Source organism: Pristis pectinata, chromosome 10 (assembly GCF_009764475.1).
Source record: "Pristis pectinata isolate sPriPec2 chromosome 10, sPriPec2.1.pri, whole genome shotgun sequence".
Lineage (NCBI taxonomy): Eukaryota > Metazoa > Chordata > Chondrichthyes > Rhinopristiformes > Pristidae > Pristis > Pristis pectinata.
In genome coordinates this window covers 55910601-55928126 of record NC_067414.1, presented here as the reverse complement: position 1 = coordinate 55928126, position 17526 = coordinate 55910601, and the positions used below count along the sequence as shown (strand labels likewise).

General features: G+C 40.3%; 1 protein-coding gene across 2 annotated transcripts in view; it reads left to right on the top strand.

The window, feature by feature from the left end:
• The window catches only part of ccm2 (CCM2 scaffold protein), a 59376-nt gene extending 45811 nt beyond the window's left edge, over positions 1-13565 (top strand). For both annotated transcript variants that reach the window (XM_052025143.1, XM_052025144.1), the window contains exons 8-10: positions 1389-1518; positions 2989-3127; positions 9706-13565. In XM_052025143.1, the coding sequence (XP_051881103.1) occupies positions 1389-1518; positions 2989-3127; positions 9706-9986 (550 nt within the window). In that variant the 3' untranslated portion in view covers positions 9987-13565. The remainder of the gene's footprint in view (positions 1-1388; positions 1519-2988; positions 3128-9705) is intronic.
• The last annotated feature ends 3961 nt before the right edge of the window (positions 13566-17526 follow it).

The following is a 17526-nucleotide window of genomic DNA, read 5'->3' as shown; positions in this document are numbered from 1 at the left end:
AGTCTATCTAAAACATTCTGCGATGCCTCATTTAAAACCATTGAGTAATAATAACAAGGTATCAAATAATTTAAGTCTCAATGACTGAGCATCCACAGTATTCCAGGACAGAGATTTTGGAATAATTGCAATTCTGAGTGAGGAAATTTCTCCAGACTGTCTAAATTTCATACTGCTTATCCTGAGTTTGTTTCTTAGGTTTGTCGTAGGAAGCAATCCCCCTTGGCTGGGCAGTAAAAAAAAACTAAGTAACATCCTTCAGAACTTTTGTATCACTGAGATGACCAGTCATAGTATCTTACAGCATGGAAACAGCCCCTTTGGTCCAATTTGTCCATGCCAACTGTGTTGCCCAACAAGTTGGTCCCATCTGCCTGTGTTTGACCCATAGCACTCTAAACCTCTCCTATCCATGTATTTGTCTAGATGGCTTTTAAAAGTTGCTAATATGCCTGCTTCAGTGACTATTCCTGGCAGCTCATTTCAAATACGCACCACCTTTTGTGTAAAGACATTGCCCCTGATGTCCCTCTTTTTTAAAAAAAACCATGACGAGAGAATGGAGGCCCTTGTCAATTTTTCCTCAAGCATTTCTGTATAAATCAAAATTTTACACAGTATTACAGTTGTGCTCTTGCCATTGCCTTGTTTAATTGTACTAAGATATTCTTATCCCAGCAGCAGCATTCTGGGCATCACTATTGACCTGAGACTTCACTAGACCAGTAGCATAAACAATATAATATGTGCAAGTCAGAGACTTAGTATTCTGCAGCATTAGCCCACCTTTTGGCTCCCCAAAACCTTTTCACTACCTATAGTGCAGAAGTCAGGAGTAAGGTGGGTGGATATCGCTATAATAACTGAAAACTAACTCAATCGGGGACAAAACAACTTATTTGATTAGCACCTCATTTGTTTCCTCATGCATTGGTGCACAAATGGGTACCATCTGTACCATTCATAAAATGTACTACATTATCAAACAGCCCCTCAAACCAATGACTTTGCCATCAAAAGCGATAGGGGAAGGAAGAACATGAGAATACTACCACCTGCAACTTTCCATCCCAATTCACACACCATAACTTAAATCTAGCAAAGTGTTAAAGTATTTTCTAAAACCTGGAATTCCTTAGCAATTCCGTAGGAGCTCCTTCACCCAAAGGACTGTAGCAGTTTAACTTGGCACTAGCTCCTTGTGGGCAATTAGGGCTGGGCAATAAATCCTAGCCCTGAATATTATATGCATGTTGAAAATAAATTAAAGAAACGTAACTATTTATTTTGCAATGTCAAATGTAGTCTTTGATGTATAAATTAATTTTTGAATTGAGGTGTTTTTTGGCTGCAACTTGCAAATAGGCTGTTTACCTTTGTTCATGCAGGTCCTTTCAGGGATCTGATACTGGAGGAAATTCACCATCTTCAACTTTACCATCTCCTCAAATAAAAAATGTCAGTGAAAGTGAACTGAGTGCTTCTGCAGCTGAACTCCTTCAGGATTACATGATGACAGTAAGTTACTATTTGAGGCATCAAAACACAGCCTTCTGCTTTATAATTGTGCTTTTTTCCATACCAATATTGTAATCTCTTATCCTTGGCATTTGTCCACCATTAAGGCCAGTAGAATAGCTTAGAGTTGAAGATCATTCCTAGAATATGGCAGAAATAAATGTGGAATACTTGTCTGGAAGGATGTATAGATAAGCACTGTGTAGAAAAGTACAGTGTTGCACCTATTCAAGCTGCTGCCTTGGCTCCAGTGATCTGGGTTCAGTCCCAAACTCTGGTGCTGTCTAGACTCTATAAATCCTGGAAATTCATATGAATCACTAAGTGACCTGAGCCCATTAGAACTCCTTTTGTCCCTTTAACAATAAATTTATCGACAGCCTGGTATAAGCACAGCTCACCAGTTGTTAAATCTGTTGGGTACACTGAAAATATAATTTCATTGACAAAGCAAAACTTTTTTGAGTTTAATTTTCCTGGTATTGACCAATAGCTGTATCTATATAACATCTTCATTGAAATATTTGTACATGTTCTATTGTACTTGCAAAACTTGGTGGCATGTAATTTAAAGATTATACAGTGTTTCTCATTGCTTCCCAACATTGTGTGTCAGTTGATTTTATTTGATTTCTATATTAACTAATTTTCTTTTGGGGTGATGTGAAAAGGGTGGTGGTAGTTTGAGGGTAGGAATGCAGACAGACTGGAAATACAGGCCCTCTTGAATAGTGACCAAGCAACCACAGATGTTCCCTAATGTTGCTGATTAAATTTAACCTTCATCTGTAGCTCAGAATTTTGATTTGTTCCTTCATTCAGCCTTATGAAAGCAAGCCGGATAAACAAATAGTAATTTTTTTTAAAGAGCTTGACATTTTATTACCCACCCCCCCCCCCCCCCCCCCAATATTTCCTTCTGTAACTTATAGCTATAAGGTTATGTTTGATACCAGGTCTCCACTGTGTAGATTCCAGGTTAAAAGGCATTCATAATTTTATTCACCACTCCGAGCACCTTTTTTTTGTAAAATCTACCTGAAATATTTAACAGAGTGGAATCGGGAAGATTTACAAATGTTTAAGTAATGTCAGTATAAATGTACTGAGTGGAATTGCAGCTCTAACTCCACAGTGTAGTCTGGATTTGTCTGTTGCCATCTCAAACTTTTAGCTGTGGAATTACTGCAATACCAGATCAACTTTCTTCCTTTTATTAAATTCTGTCAATGAAGACTTGACGGCTTTGTAAGAAGTGGTTTCAAATAACCTGATCAGGAACAAGCTGAGTTATTTGCATCCATTGTAATAGACTTGGGATTTAAATTGATGTGAACTATGTAAAATCTCTTTATTGCCCAATTCTGTGTGAAGATGTATTGAATGATAATATTGGAGTGCTTGCTTGGATTGCTTTTGATCATTAGCTCTGATCCATTACTGTAATAATTCTGAATTCTGTCTTTGTAGCTGAGAACGAAGTTGACGTCTGAAGAAATCCAGAAGTTTGCTATGCTTCTGCACGAATATCGAAATGGTGCTTCAATTCATGAATTTTGCATCAGTCTTCGACAATTGTACGGTGATGGTAGAAAATTTCTATTACTTGGTAGGTTATGAATTCAATTCCAGGATTATTTGAGTGACTGGTTAGTAATACTTGGTTTGTTATGAATTGTATTTGTCTGGTGTGTTAAAATCATAATGCTTAACAATAATACCTTTGATCTGTCCAGCTTTTAACTTGAGTGGGAAATGGTATAACATGATTATCATGTTTTGATTCTGGCATATTGTGCAAAAACTTTTTAAATCTTTTGGGAGTGGGAAGGAGTTTGCAATTTTGAATTATTCATTTGTGGGTCATCTATTCTGCTTCAGTTTCATACTTCACTTTTAACAAAGCTGATCTCACCCTGTTTTTCATCCCTCCTGCCCCCCCTACCCCACCCCCACAAATAATTTCACTGTGTACTGCTCAGCATAACAGCATGCTAATCAATCTGTAGAGACTGTGTTTTATCACTTTCAGCCACGTGATCTAAATCCTAATTCAACTTTGCCACCCTTGGCTCAATGTCACGTGCTGTTGCGCAAAAACGTTTCTTAGATCTTGAAAGTTTCAATTGATGCAGCATCCACTCCTTTCTAAATTTCTGCAGCCCTTTGAATAGTTTTCTGATTTAACTCTTAAATGGCCTAGCTTGCCAACACTCGTGAAATACATAAACTAATGTTTTATGGTCAGAGTATTGCATACATATTCACTTTTGGTGAGTATATTGTTCCCAGTGCATGAAGGAGCTTGGTGACTGTTGCTTTCCTGCAGAGCTAACCTTAAAACTAATACAGAATTTGATGTATTGTTTAAAGAAAGATTAATCAAATTCTATACCTTAAATTTTTTTCGTATTTTAATATGCATCTTTAATTCATGATTTTAACCATGCACTGCATTTCTTAACAGCTCCACCATATTATCTTTGCTAACTGTGCTTATTTATTGATTGGTCTTGAATTGATTTTGGGCTATCTATTCAGTTAGTGGAAAGAGTATCCACTTTCCACTGTCTTTCAGTGATAAGTAAAGGGGACTAGTCACAACAGGTAGCATATTTTCCCTTTGGTTTGCATTATCTGCCTAAGACTGGCATTTCTTCACTTGCAACCTTCAGTGGTTTGCTATTATTTGCTAGAAATCATTAAACACTGCAGAGTTCAAATTTTAAATAAAACCAGAAAATGCTAGAAATACTCAGCAAGTCGGGCAGCATCTGTGGAGAGAAATGGTTGATATTTTGGGTTGGTGACCCATCATTGGAATTGGGGAAAGTTTGTTTTTAAAAAAAAATCAAGCATGTTTTAACTTGCAAAGGAGGAGGGGTGGAGAGAACAAAAATGTCTGGGGTAAGGTGGAGACCAAGAGACTACAAAACAGTATAGGCGCTAGCTGAGAGTGGTGAAAGGTTGTTAATCACAACAGATTAGTCTGGAGGCGATGTGAATGAGGACAAGAGCAGGGGGGAAACAATTCTGGAATATGAAATGCAGAACAGTGCATTTGCTGGAGATCTGAAACGAAAGCATGCTGGCAATGCACATTAGGTCAGGCAGCATCTGTGAAGAAAATTTTAATGTTATAGGTTGACTTTTCATCAGACTTGACCAGTTCTGATGCATCCTGGAAAGGGTGGTTATTTGACATTAATGAATTTTGTTTGAGTCTGAGAACTAAGTGCATTTCTGACAGGTGTTCTGCAGAGGTATTTTTGCAGAACACCTCTGTCCTGTCTGCAAGGGTGACTGAGCTTTGTCTTCTGTCATTGTAATGCTCCATCCCCCTCTCACTGACCAGTCTTTAGCCTCCTATGGTGCCCAACATAAGATCAAGCAACAGCATTTCAATTTTTGCCTATGTTACAGCCCTTAATACTTGCTATTGAATTTAACAATATCAAGTAACCCCTTTTCTCCCCATAGATGCAGCTATATCTTCCATTTGTTTCATTTCCTAGTCTCCAAATGTTTTTTTTTAATTGTTACCTTGACAACTTTGCATCTTACCACATTTTTTGTTCCCTCTACCTTTGTGACTTAAAACACTGGTCTCACTTACCAGTTCTGCTGAAGGATCATTTGTTTCTGGACCCACTGATACTGCCTAACTTGCTGAGTGCTTCCTAAGTTTTCTGTTTTTGCTTCAGATTCATGGCATCTGCAGGTTTTTTCCCTACCAAATTGGTATTTATTTCACAGGTCATCCAAGTTGCATTCTTGGTTTTAACCATGTCTTCCAATTGGGTATCACCTGTAAATTCGAATACTGAGTTGCTTGTAAATCCTTAAATAGTCCCAGCACTGAGTCTTATGGAACACTGCTTTCTAACATTTTAATCTTAATAACTATCCATTGAACCTACCCTTTTCCAGGACAGTTTTGTTTGTCCAGTCCGTCATGCAAGTATTTTATCAATCTCCCTTATGCTGTCTTCTGCCACCAAAACCTAACCACCCTCCACTCCACCTCGTACACCTTGTAGCAGTTTTAAAAAATAAAAATTGCAGTGCCACCAGTTTGAACTTATTGTCTGTTATTTTTTTCCACGTAATTTACCTTTGTGCTGGTCAAAGCAAAAAATACTGCAGGTGCTGGCAAATAAAAAGAAAAAAAATGCTGGGAATGTCCACCATCTGTGGAGAGACCTTTCATGAGAACTGAAAGAAAAGGAGGGGGGAGTGAATCTGGAAGATGTGATTGGGTGATGACCAAGAGTGGTAATGACACAAGTGACGGTGCCAATTGAGAGAGGATGGTGAAGACTTGTCAATCAAAGATGAGCTGGCTGGAGGAGATGTAAATAGAGAAAATGAAAAATGGCAGGTGGGGTGGGGAAGAGAAAAACAACGCTTGTACTTCAAGATATGCAGGAGAAAAACACATGCTGGAGATGGACATAGCTTAAACCCATGGTAGTTCCTGTTCCTTTACTGTTGGTTTGGAGGGAGGGAGTGAAGTTAAAGGGGTTGGTAAATATGCAAAGTTCAGGCTGGTGGAATGGGCACTGGTTAGTCCTCTGTTCTAAGACGTTGTGTGAAAAGGTTCTTTTGGAATCTTAAAGATGGAGGACTCTGGACACAGGCTTTGGATTTTAAAAGTAGTTTAATCACAAAGGCAAATGTGGGGACAGAATGAATGGGAATGGATTTGCCCCCCCCCCTCTCGCCCCCCCCCTCTCGCCCCCCCCCTCTCGCCCCCCCCCTCTCGCCCCCCCCCTCTCGCCCCCCCCCTCTCGCCCCCCCCCTCTCGCCCCCCCCCTCTCGCCCCCCCCCTCTCGCCCCCCCCCTCTCGCCCCCCCCCTCTCGCCCCCCCCCTCTCGCCCCCCCCCTCTCGCCCCCCCCCTCTCGCCCCCCCCCTCTCGCCCCCCCCCTCTCGCCCCCCCCCCCTCGCCCCCCCCCTCTCGCCCCCCCCCTCTCGCCCCCCCCCTCTCGCCCCCCCCCCTCTCGCCCCCCCCCTCTCGCCCCCCCCCTCTCGCCCCCCCCCTCTCGCCCCCCCCCTCTCGCCCCCCCCCTCTCGCCCCCCCCCTCTCGCCCCCCCCCTCTCGCCCCCCCCCTCTCGCCCCCCCCCTCTCGCCCCCCCCCCTCTCGCCCCCCCCCCTCTCGCCCCCCCCCCTCTCGCCCCCCCCCCTCTCGCCCCCCCCCCTCTCGCCCCCCCCCCTCTCGCCCCCCCCCCTCTCGCCCCCCCCCCTCTCGCCCCCCCCCCTCTCGCCCCCCCCCCTCTCGCCCCCCCCCCTCTCGCCCCCCCCCCTCTCGCCCCCCCCCCTCTCGCCCCCCCCCCCTCTCGCCCCCCCACGCAGAAAAAGGATGGGCTTTCCCTTGTCCTTGTCTTTGCCTTCCCCCATCTCTCTTCACCTTCAATGTAATGCCACCACCAGACATCTTCCCCTTTTCCTCCTCTTTAAACATACCAAAAAGATCACTCCTTCCACTCTGTTCACTCTTCCCTCTGTACTTTCCAATGCATAGCATGCCCTTTCTTCTCTTCCCACCATCTAAGAACTCAAATACACTATATTCCATACAGGTAAAGCAGTAATTCACTTGTGCTGTTGTGTTCAGTGTGCTCTTCTGTATATTGGAGAGGCTAGTGTAGGTGGGCTGACTGCTTTGCAGAGCACTTTTATTCAGTCTGCAAGGGTGACTTGAGTTTCCCAGTTCCTCATTGTCTGCCACTACTTTTCCATCCTGCTCCCACTGTGACCTCTCTGGCATCTTGCACTGTTCCTCCAAAGCCCAATGCAAGTTCAAAACATCTGATTTTGGATGTTCTTTTTCCTGCTGGTACTTAATCCCAAACCAATTCAGCAGTAGGCTATGTTTTGCTTAAGTGTCTGTCTTGCAGTTCCAGCAGCTTTTCTCCCTATTTTCAGTTGTCTCCGATTTACAACTCCAAACAGACTAGCAGCCAATACCACAGCCATTTGTCTATTGGTCTTACTTGGTTTGCGCCCTATCACAAACATTCCCTTTTGTTTTCTCCAAATCTCCCCTTCCATAACTTAAAGCATCTAATTGGAATTGGTTTATTATTGTCACTTGTACAGAGGTACAATGAAAAGCTTATCCGCATGAACAGTATGCAAGATCAATTCATTAGTGTGCATTGAGGTAGTACAAGATAAAGTAATACAGAATGCAGAGTAAAGTGTCACGGCTATGGAGAAAGTGCAGGTAGACAATAAGGTGCAAGATCATAATGAGGTAGATTGCAAGATCAAGAGTCCATTTTATCATACAAGGAGAACCCTTCAATAGTCTTATACCAGTGGGATAGGAGTTATCCTTGAGCCTGATGGTATGTGCTTTCAGGCTTCTGCCTGATGGGAGAAAAGAATGTCATAGGTGGGTGGGGTCTTTGATTATGCTGGCTGTATTACTGAGGCAGCAAGAAGTATAGACAGAATCCATGGAGGGAAAGCTGATTTCTGTAATATGCTGAGCTGTGTCCACAGCTCTGCAGTTTCATTTGGTCCTGGCAGAGCAGTTGCCATACCAAACTGTGATGCATCCAGCTCTTTTGTTTTGCTGACATTGAGGGAAGTGTCGTTGTCATGATGCCGTGTCACTAAGCTCTCTATCTTCTTCCTGTACTCTGACTCGTTATTTGAGATATAGCCCACTATGGTGGTATCATCTGCAAACTTGTAGGTGGAGTTGGAGCAGAATCTGGCCATGCAGTCATGAGTGTATAGGGAGTAGAGGGCTGAGGATGCGGCCTTGTGGGGCACCGGTGTTGAGAATATTCGTGGCAGAGGTGTTGCTATCTATCCTTGCTGATTTGTGGTCTGTTGGTCAGGAAGTCAAGGATCCAGTTGCAAAGGGAGGTGTTAAGTCCCAGGTCTTGGAGTTTGGTGATGAGTTTGCTTGGATTTATAGTATTGAAGGTGGGGCTGTAGTCAATAAACAATAGTCTAACGTAGGTGCCTTTACTGTCCAGGTGCTCCAGAGATGAGTGTAGGGCCAGGGAGATGGCATCCAATTACATTGGGTCGAGGTTTTCTGGGAGGCTGAGTTAATGCGTGCCATGACCAGCCTCTCGAAGCACTTCATGATGGTGAATGTCAGAGCCACCGGGCGGTGGTCATTAAGGCACATTCCCTGTTTTTCTTGGCTACTGGGATGATAGTGGTCTTAAAGCAGATGGGAACCTCAAACTGAAGCAGGGAGAGGTTAAAAATGTCTGCAAATAACCTCACCAGCTGATCTGCACAGGATCTGAGGACACGGCCAGGGACAGAGCATCTGGGTTCACTCTCCGAAAGACTGATTTTTCATCATCAACAGTGACTGTGGGTGCATTGGAGGCTATTAGGGTGGGTGGAGGCTGTTAGGGACGTCCCAATCCCCTTCTGTTCAAAACATGCATAGAATGTGTTAAACTCATTGGGAAGGGATGTGCTGCTGTCAGCAATGCTGCCTGACTTTGTTTTGTAGCCCTTAATTAGAAATCATAGATTTGTAGTTCTGGTGAAAGGTCATCAATGGAAATGTTAACACTTGATCTCCATGGATGTTGCCTGGCCTGTGGAAGATTTCCAGTGGTTTTTTTATATTACTTGGATCTCATTCAAGCTCTAACCATATGGTGTTTGAACTTAACATTTTTCCTCATTATATTGTTGAGTACCTAATTTAGTTACTTTTGTTTTAATGGATTTGAATGTTAATCAGTCCTTGTGTGTCTATTCTGTAATATTGCCTGGAAAAGCAATCCAGTACTTTTTACTGCTAGTAGCTGGCTTCTGTCATTTGGGGTTGTTGCCTTAAGGATTTTGGATTTTCATCGTAGATCCATAATTTTTTTTCTACTCGAGATAGTTGGATAATTTTCTTTGCTTTGTTTTGGGGTCATTTCAAGTAGTATCTTGGTAGTTGTGGAAAATTAGAATTGTACATTTAAGCTAGTTAAGGAATTAAATTGCAGTATAATGTGGTCTGAATTACCCTATTTTACCAAGTTAGACCATGCCTCACGGTATATTTCTGAAGAGCTATGAACAGTAATTCCCATCAGGATATATTTCATAGAATAAGCAGCTGGTTACTAGGCTCTGAATTACTCAATTGTTTTTTTTTAAAAGTTCTGGTGGCAACATTTCAATATTTAAATGCTCACGTTATGTCTTCTAGGACTCCGACCTTTCATTCCAGAAAAAGACAGCTTACATTTTGAAAACTTTCTAGAAACCATTGGTGTCAAGGATGGAAGGGGCATTATAACAGACAGTTTTGGCCGATGCAGAAGGACTTTAAGTAATGCATCCAATTCAACTACCAATGGCAATGGAGCAACTGCAGGCTCAGATGATCAATCAGTGCCTTCTGAAGGTGATGAATGGGACAAAATGATCTCTGATATCAGCCATGATATTGAGGCCCTTGGTTGCAGTATGGATCATGATTCATCTTGAAAATGAAATATTTGCACATCCTGTTAATGGCCTTCAAGACTTTTCTTATACAGATGTGTTCCTAAATGAAGTTTACTACAATGTGAATATTTAAATAAATTGTTAAAACATTTCTACAAAATGAAGAACATGAAATCATGCCATATAACTTTTTTATTGTAGAAAATATTGCATATTTGTATTCAAACATTTTTGTAACAGCAAGTAGTTGTTAGGCTTGATTGTTCCAGTAGCAGGCAAGACCTTTCTGGTCCTATCACATGGTTTTGTATCCCATCTGCACAAAGTTGCATATTACAGTATACTGTGATGTCAGGGATGATTTAATTCCATTCTGGACAGACCTTCCATTTTTACCCTGTACCTCCAAGTTGTGTCCCAACTCTATAGTGTATGTGCAGCATGATAGATCCTCCCGGTGCTAGCTTCTAAAACTGCACACTTCAACTGCTGCATATGACTGCACATTAAACGTAACTATAAATTTGTCTGAATGTGACCAAAATAGGCAATGTATTATTTGTTGGGGAAAATGCAGGAGAGTTGGTATACCATTAAGTGGAAAAATGAAGTGAACTTGCACACTGCTACAATGCATATCATTAGTGCAAATGACTTTTTAACATCAATTAGCTAATTTTTATTTGGGAGATGCCAGAATGCTGCAGCAGACTTGGCATTCTGCTGTCAGCCAAGTGCTTTATGAATTTCTGCAAAAGTTGTCTATTTTCCTTCAATATCAATAATCTGCTCCAAATTTTTTTAAAAAAGGAAGTTGTTATTGTAACATCATATTATGAAAGAGAACATCAATGAAGCAGTTTCTTTTAAAACAAAGGGATAGTGTTCCAGTGAAATGAATAATAGGGTACACCATAATGGTGTGTCTGCATATTGATACTTTTTTAAACTGTCTTGTATATTTATGCACACCCAATGCAAATATTTTTTAAAATCAATGACATTCTAAAAAGGATTATTCAATCATGACCCATTTAATTGAACACTTTTGCTGTTATATGCTGCTTTGTTGTCATCTAATGAAAACTGAAGTGAAGAATAAATTTGTCATGAAACTACAGCAAATAGTAACCATAAAACTTGGATAATGGTCCTTTTGGGTGCTGTATATAGACTGCATATGAATGATGCCTTGATCCATTTTAATTCTACAAATTTATTTATTGGAATCCTTCAGGATTTTATACCATTGCATGTACTGTATTGTTTGTATGTGACAATGTGCAGTGGATAGAATGTGTGAAATTTTTATGCGTAACATGTAATCCTAGAAAAAATCAATCTGAATTAATGGGTTTTACTAGTAATGCCAGTATAATAGTCCTTGGAACCACTTGCTTTCTTGTAAGGAGTGGATGTTTCAGTATCCCATCTATTGTTTTGGCATGGTCAATTAGTAGTAATATTTTAATTGTATTCTTGGGTTGTAAACTCGATTGCAAAATGCTAGTATATCAATATAATTGTTTTCAGAGTTATTGTCCTATAGTTAATGTCATAAGTTTAAAATTGAGTTGAACACCAGTGACATTGTTATGGTAAACTGCATTGTTGGTTTCCCAGTCTGGATGTTAAACATTAATTGCATGTATCCAAGATAGTGGATGTGTGTGCGTGTGTATATATATATATAGTGTAATTCCAGCAATTGCCTTCTATTAAATACTGGAAAGGATTTGGGGAAGTAAAACCATGTCTTAGTGAGGAATTTCAGGTACAAGGAAATTTAAGTGTTGGAATGTTTAAGTAAATGATAGGAGTAATCAAGCTACATATTTCCACTCTGGATAAGAATATTAGAATTAGTTTCTATGTCCTCATCACTTGTCATTGAGATACTACTTTGGCTGTTTGTTTTACTATGTTTAGGCTGAAATTATCCATTTGTAATCTTATCTCCAACCTTTGCAAATACTTGCCCATTTATAATGGCCTGGTTTTTGCAGCAAGACTTGGTGTAAAACCTTCTGACAAGAAAGAAGCCCAAGTGTCTCTCAGATCAATGCTGATTACAATATCTGAAACATCATTGCAGCCTGTAGCAATGCACTGAATGACTGCCAGCATCTTTGGAGGTTTTCATTTTCAGTCCTGTATAGGTAGAAATTCCAAAGCGTCAGTTTTGAGGAGTCAGCCCATTATTACTATCACAAAAATTAGGCCTTTGTGCAAGAACTGTACTTAAAAAATTATGATCTTTTATACATTGTGTATTAAATTTTAAGTTTGTTGTGGCACTAAAAATCCTATGTTTTATATGAAGTTTTTGCCATTGTTCTTGAGCTGTAGACTGAATTATGACAGAAGGAATAATTGGCCATCTGACTATGCCACTGGCCAGCTAATTGGAATGATGGTGCTGCAGTCTGCTGTTACGTGGGTCAAATGTTTAACCTGTTTTTTGCACTGTCAGCTAGATCATCTGACACAGTCCAGAAACTTAAAATTAAGACTGGGATTCTGACCCAGATTTGCATTATGGAAAAGCAATCTAACTGTACCCACCAAGCCCTGCTTTCTGTAGTCACATGATATTTGTATTATAACTTGATAGTACATCTATTTCCTTGTCAGTTTTAGTCCTTTGGCATGGGCTACAGTAAATCACATGCTTGGTTTTATTTTTCCAGTAAAGATCTGCTACAGATGTCCTGATTTGATTGTGTGGTGTGCAAGGATGAACTAGAAGCCAGCGTCACAATTTTTTGTTTTGAAATCCATGCTACAAAAGGGATACTTTACGTGTAATTTTCCCAGTTAAAAATGGAACCACTGTAGAGATGTAATGGTAACTTGGGAAACTGAAGTCAAGAGTTTTTGTCATTTTTTCCTTTAAACCAAGATTAGCAGTATTATAGTTGCAGTCATTGTAGGGTAATACAGTAATGCAGCACACTTCCAGTAAGGAGAATACTTTTGTCCTTTGGAAGACTTCAGAACACAACTGATTCTTATCCTGCAGTTGTTTTGGGACGTGCACTTTGCACATGCATGTGGAGCAATTAATTGGTCAGTGATACATACTAATGTGTCTTAATTCAAACTTTTATTTCCTGCAAATTTACCTGCAGTATCCATTATCTACTTAACACACATTCTGGTAAAAGTAATTCCCTGACCATGGGGAGTATAACTGTTTTCAGCACATAGCAAAGCTATATTCTAGACTAGGTCAAATGCATACAGTATTTATTTTGGGGTCTATTTATGTGAAGTCATTTCAATAAATTTTGCATCTATGCAGTATTCCTGTGTAGGGAATTGTTTCAGCTTGCATATTTTGCCTATTATTAAAGCATTCTTAATCCACATTGTTACATTGCACCATTTAGAGAAATGTTTTTTTAATTTTCTGTCTTATGATGGAGATTGTTAATGGTCAGTATTGATGTGTACTGGGACCATCTGTAGCAAAGTTTTTTGTGGTTTTTGCAGTAATTGCTTTACATTTCAGTTCGGGTATTAATTGCACACGGTTACAGCTGAGATAAAGGTTGTCGTAATACAAATATTTCATGTACACTGACAAAGATTAAAAATATTTCACTTTGCAATCTACGATATGCACTTTTATGAGAATAGTAATTCTGCATCTGAACTGTCCACAAATTATCTGCAGCCAGATAAAGTCCACCTCAACCCTTAACAGTTGGACCCATTCTTAATAACTTGTGACTCCATACAAAGATATTTCTATGGGAACAAGTTAAGGCCCCACCCATGCCTGTTTCTTTTTATGGAATGCATGGAACATTTTGTCTCAGTCCTGCTCTAGTTCTCATTCTCATGTTTTCCAGTACATTATCTCTGCTGCTGTGTCCTGGCTAGAGCACATACATTTCACTGACTAGCTTCAAATCTCTTCTGCCTCTTAAGAGCAATCTTCAACTCCCATCTTCTTTAATGTTACCACATTGTCAGAAATATTAATGAAGTTAAACTTAATACCAGTGACTTTTATGGTTGCTTACGCTTCCTGTTTCCTCCTGACAACTCTTCAGTTTTCAGTTTGCCTCTTGAAACCACCTTCCACATAGTTTCTAATGTGTTTAGCCAAGGATACCCTATGGTCAATGAGGCCTTCAGCTGTCCATCCAATTTCCTGAAATTGAATGCTAACTGCTTCCCTCCTCATGACAGGTTACCAATTGTCTCCACGTTCCATCAATGTTGTTAATATCATTCAATGTTGTTTTGGTTTGTGTGATGCCATAACCAAACCTTTACTCACCCCTTCTCAATATTCTGAAGGGACTGAATCTCTGACATTGCAGATCACTCTTCATCCAACACCCACTTGCCTTCCCATTGCACAGGCAGGAAATGCATGACCAGCCTATTCACCACCTCTCCAGTATCCAGGAACACAATGAAATTTACTAAATTCAAAAATAATACACCATTTGCTACTCATTAATCTTCTTTGACACAACGCTAATTGACTGCTCATAATACAGCCACAGCTCTGAGCTTTCAATTGCAAATCATTTTGTATCACCCACTCCTAGTCTGATCTGACCTTTCTCCTACACTTCCATTAAAGCTGAATGGAAATTCTTGGAGCAACATCTCATCTTTTAAGGGCTTTACCATTTTCCAAGGTCTGCAGAATATCCAACAATTTTGGTTAACCACTTACCCAAGTTTTTGGGTGGTAGCTGCTGATAACAATCTTGCATTAATGTTTTGGGCCCATGATCTTACATTTCTGTGGATGCTTCCTGACTTGTGTTTCCAGTATTTATTTTCTTCAGACCAATCTTTTACTTATTCCATTACCTTTGTCTTGCTAGTCTTCAACTGGTTAGAAACTAGAAGTTGTGTTTATTCTGTATTTTCTTTCCACTCTGCTCCCTTACCTCTCTTTGGAATATTTTGCAGATTTTAAAGCAGTTCTCAGAGCACAGACCTGGAATGTTCATTTTATTTTCCCACCTGCATATTTCCAGTGTTTTTGTTTCTGTGGGAATGTCATCTTGTGCTTCATCCCAAGGGATGCCCAACTTCCACTCCAGATTGGAGAGTTCTTTGGTGGTTAATGAGGCCAGTGTTGGAAATGCAGACTCTTCCACAGGTTGGATAAGCTGTGGAAGAGTCTGGGGCAAACAGGTAGGTAGTTTTGTGAGGTGATCTACTCCTTCCACTGCTTGACGAGGTCTATGTATGCTCCACATAGCTTTGTGGTTAGTGATGCCATCCTTAATGCTCCTCCGCTTTGGTCATGGGCCAGACATTCCCAGGAATCAATGGGCATGTTGGACATCTTTAAGGAGGTTTTGAACACACTTTTGTATCTTTTTCTCTCAAGGTAATCCCCATGACAGCTTGGAATAACATCTATTTTGGGTGTCCGATATCAGGCATCTGAACAACGTGTCCTGCCCAACAGAATCGACTGTAACTAAAGCCCTGTTAATGGGATGTTGGCTTGGAAGAAGATGATGGTATCTTTCCAATGAATTTGGAGAATTTTTCAGAAACTGCCTTGATCTTTTTCTATTGCCTTAAACACCTGTTGTAAGTAGTCCAGGTCTCTGCATCCAAGAGCAGGGATCACTGTTAGAGCATGAGTTTTGTCGGGTCTGAATGTTGGTCTTCAAATATCCTTTTCTTCAATTGACCAAAGGTGTGCTGGTGCATTGAAGATGGTGAATTAATTTAATTGATGTCTGCCTTTGTCAACCCTTTGGGCACCGGTGCATCAGGCAAGTTGTTTGGGGACTTCAGTTTTGCAAAGTAATCTATTTCCTCTTCAGTGAAAGCATTGATGGCTTGGAGAACAGCTTCTGAACCTGCATAATTACAAACATCATTTTCATGGACTACTGTTTTATTTATGATTAAAGATGGAAGGAAGTCAAATCTGTTTTAATCATTAATAGGAAACCTGTTTCAGTTGATCTGCTTGGTCTATGGTTTTTAAACATTTGAGCTATTTGGCTGAATGTTCTCCTGTAATAGCTGGAAGAATATTTTAAATTGGAATAGCAATACCCCCTTGTGTAAGAGATGAGTGGTCTTGAGTTAAGGTACTTTAGTGCTTGCAGACATTACCCTGGTAGTGATGATCTTCCCAGGTTCTAGAACAGCAGATTGGAAAGTAATACTGCAATCTAAAAAAAATTAGGGGGAGAAAAAAGAGCAGGGCATCACAGATCAATTAGCATTTCATTGATGATAATGTAATGCAACACAATCCTTGTTGGGCAGTTTCAACATAGTTTTATTTTCCCTTCGGGAAATCATTTGATCTGTCAAATACTTTCAAGGGTGTAGCTCTTGAGAGAAGAAATTCTTCCTCATCTGTCTTAAATGGGCATCCCCTCTATGGTTCTGGAAACATTCAACATTTATTCATGATTCCCCTCATTTTTCTAAACTCTTATTGAAAGTAGACAAAACATGTTCAACCTATCCTCTTAAGGCAATCCCTCCATACCTGGGATCATCCTAGTGAACTTCCTCTGAACTGACTGATGTATTTTGAAGAAAGGAACCAAAACAGTAGATGTGGTCTCATGAGTGCCTTGTACAATTACAGTAAGACTTCCCTGCTTTTATAGTCCAATCCTCCTTGAAAGCTGGAATTCCATTACAGCTGTGTGCTGGCTTTGTTTCATGTTCAAAGATCTCCTACATAATTTTGTGCTGTAACTTTCTGCAGTCTTCATTTAAATATCAATGTTTACTCATTCTTGTTTCTGAAGTAAACATCTTCACTTTTTCCAGTATTATACTCTATTTGCCAACTTACTCGCAGCATGCCTTCCTGTCTACTTCTGTATCTTTTGCAAATTTGGCTGCAATGTTTGCTGCTTTTCTCAGTTGCAGTCTCAGCACTGATCTGTGGTTTGCCAGTGTTAACAGGTTGCCAACCTGCAAATGAGCCCCTTATCCCTACTTATTGCTTCCTGCTAGTTACCTCATACTCTACTTGGTCAGTGCACTTTCCATTTTAGGCAGCCCTCTTCTTATTCTGTTGTAATTTCCCTAAAGTTTAACGCAGTAGTTTCAGATCCAAGATTTTTTCACTCAGGCTGAATGCTAAATTCTATCACATTGTGATCACTCCTTGAGGTATTTTTAATTTTGAGATCATTTATTAAACCTGCCCAGTTACACATTACCAGACCTGTTCTCTGCTTGGCTGCATCAGAAATTGTTCTCGGAAACTATTCCAAATGCATTCTCATGGCACTTGGTTCCAGTTTGATTAACACACTATGCCTGAAGATTGAAATCACTACTGATTAATGCATTATTTTTACATGCCATATCTTCATTTATACTTTTCCCTACAGCGTGGTTAATGTTTGGGGTTCTATGCACTACTCCTGCAACCACCAGCTTTCCTGGTTAATTTACCTCCTCTCAGCATCCCACCCCCTCGCCCCACAAATGCACTCCACATCTTCTAAACCTAGGTCATCTCTCAACTATACATCCTGAGGTTTTGTTGCTCTTTCATCATTTGCCGTGGGAGACAGTGTGCTATGATCTACAAGTTTATGGACTGAGC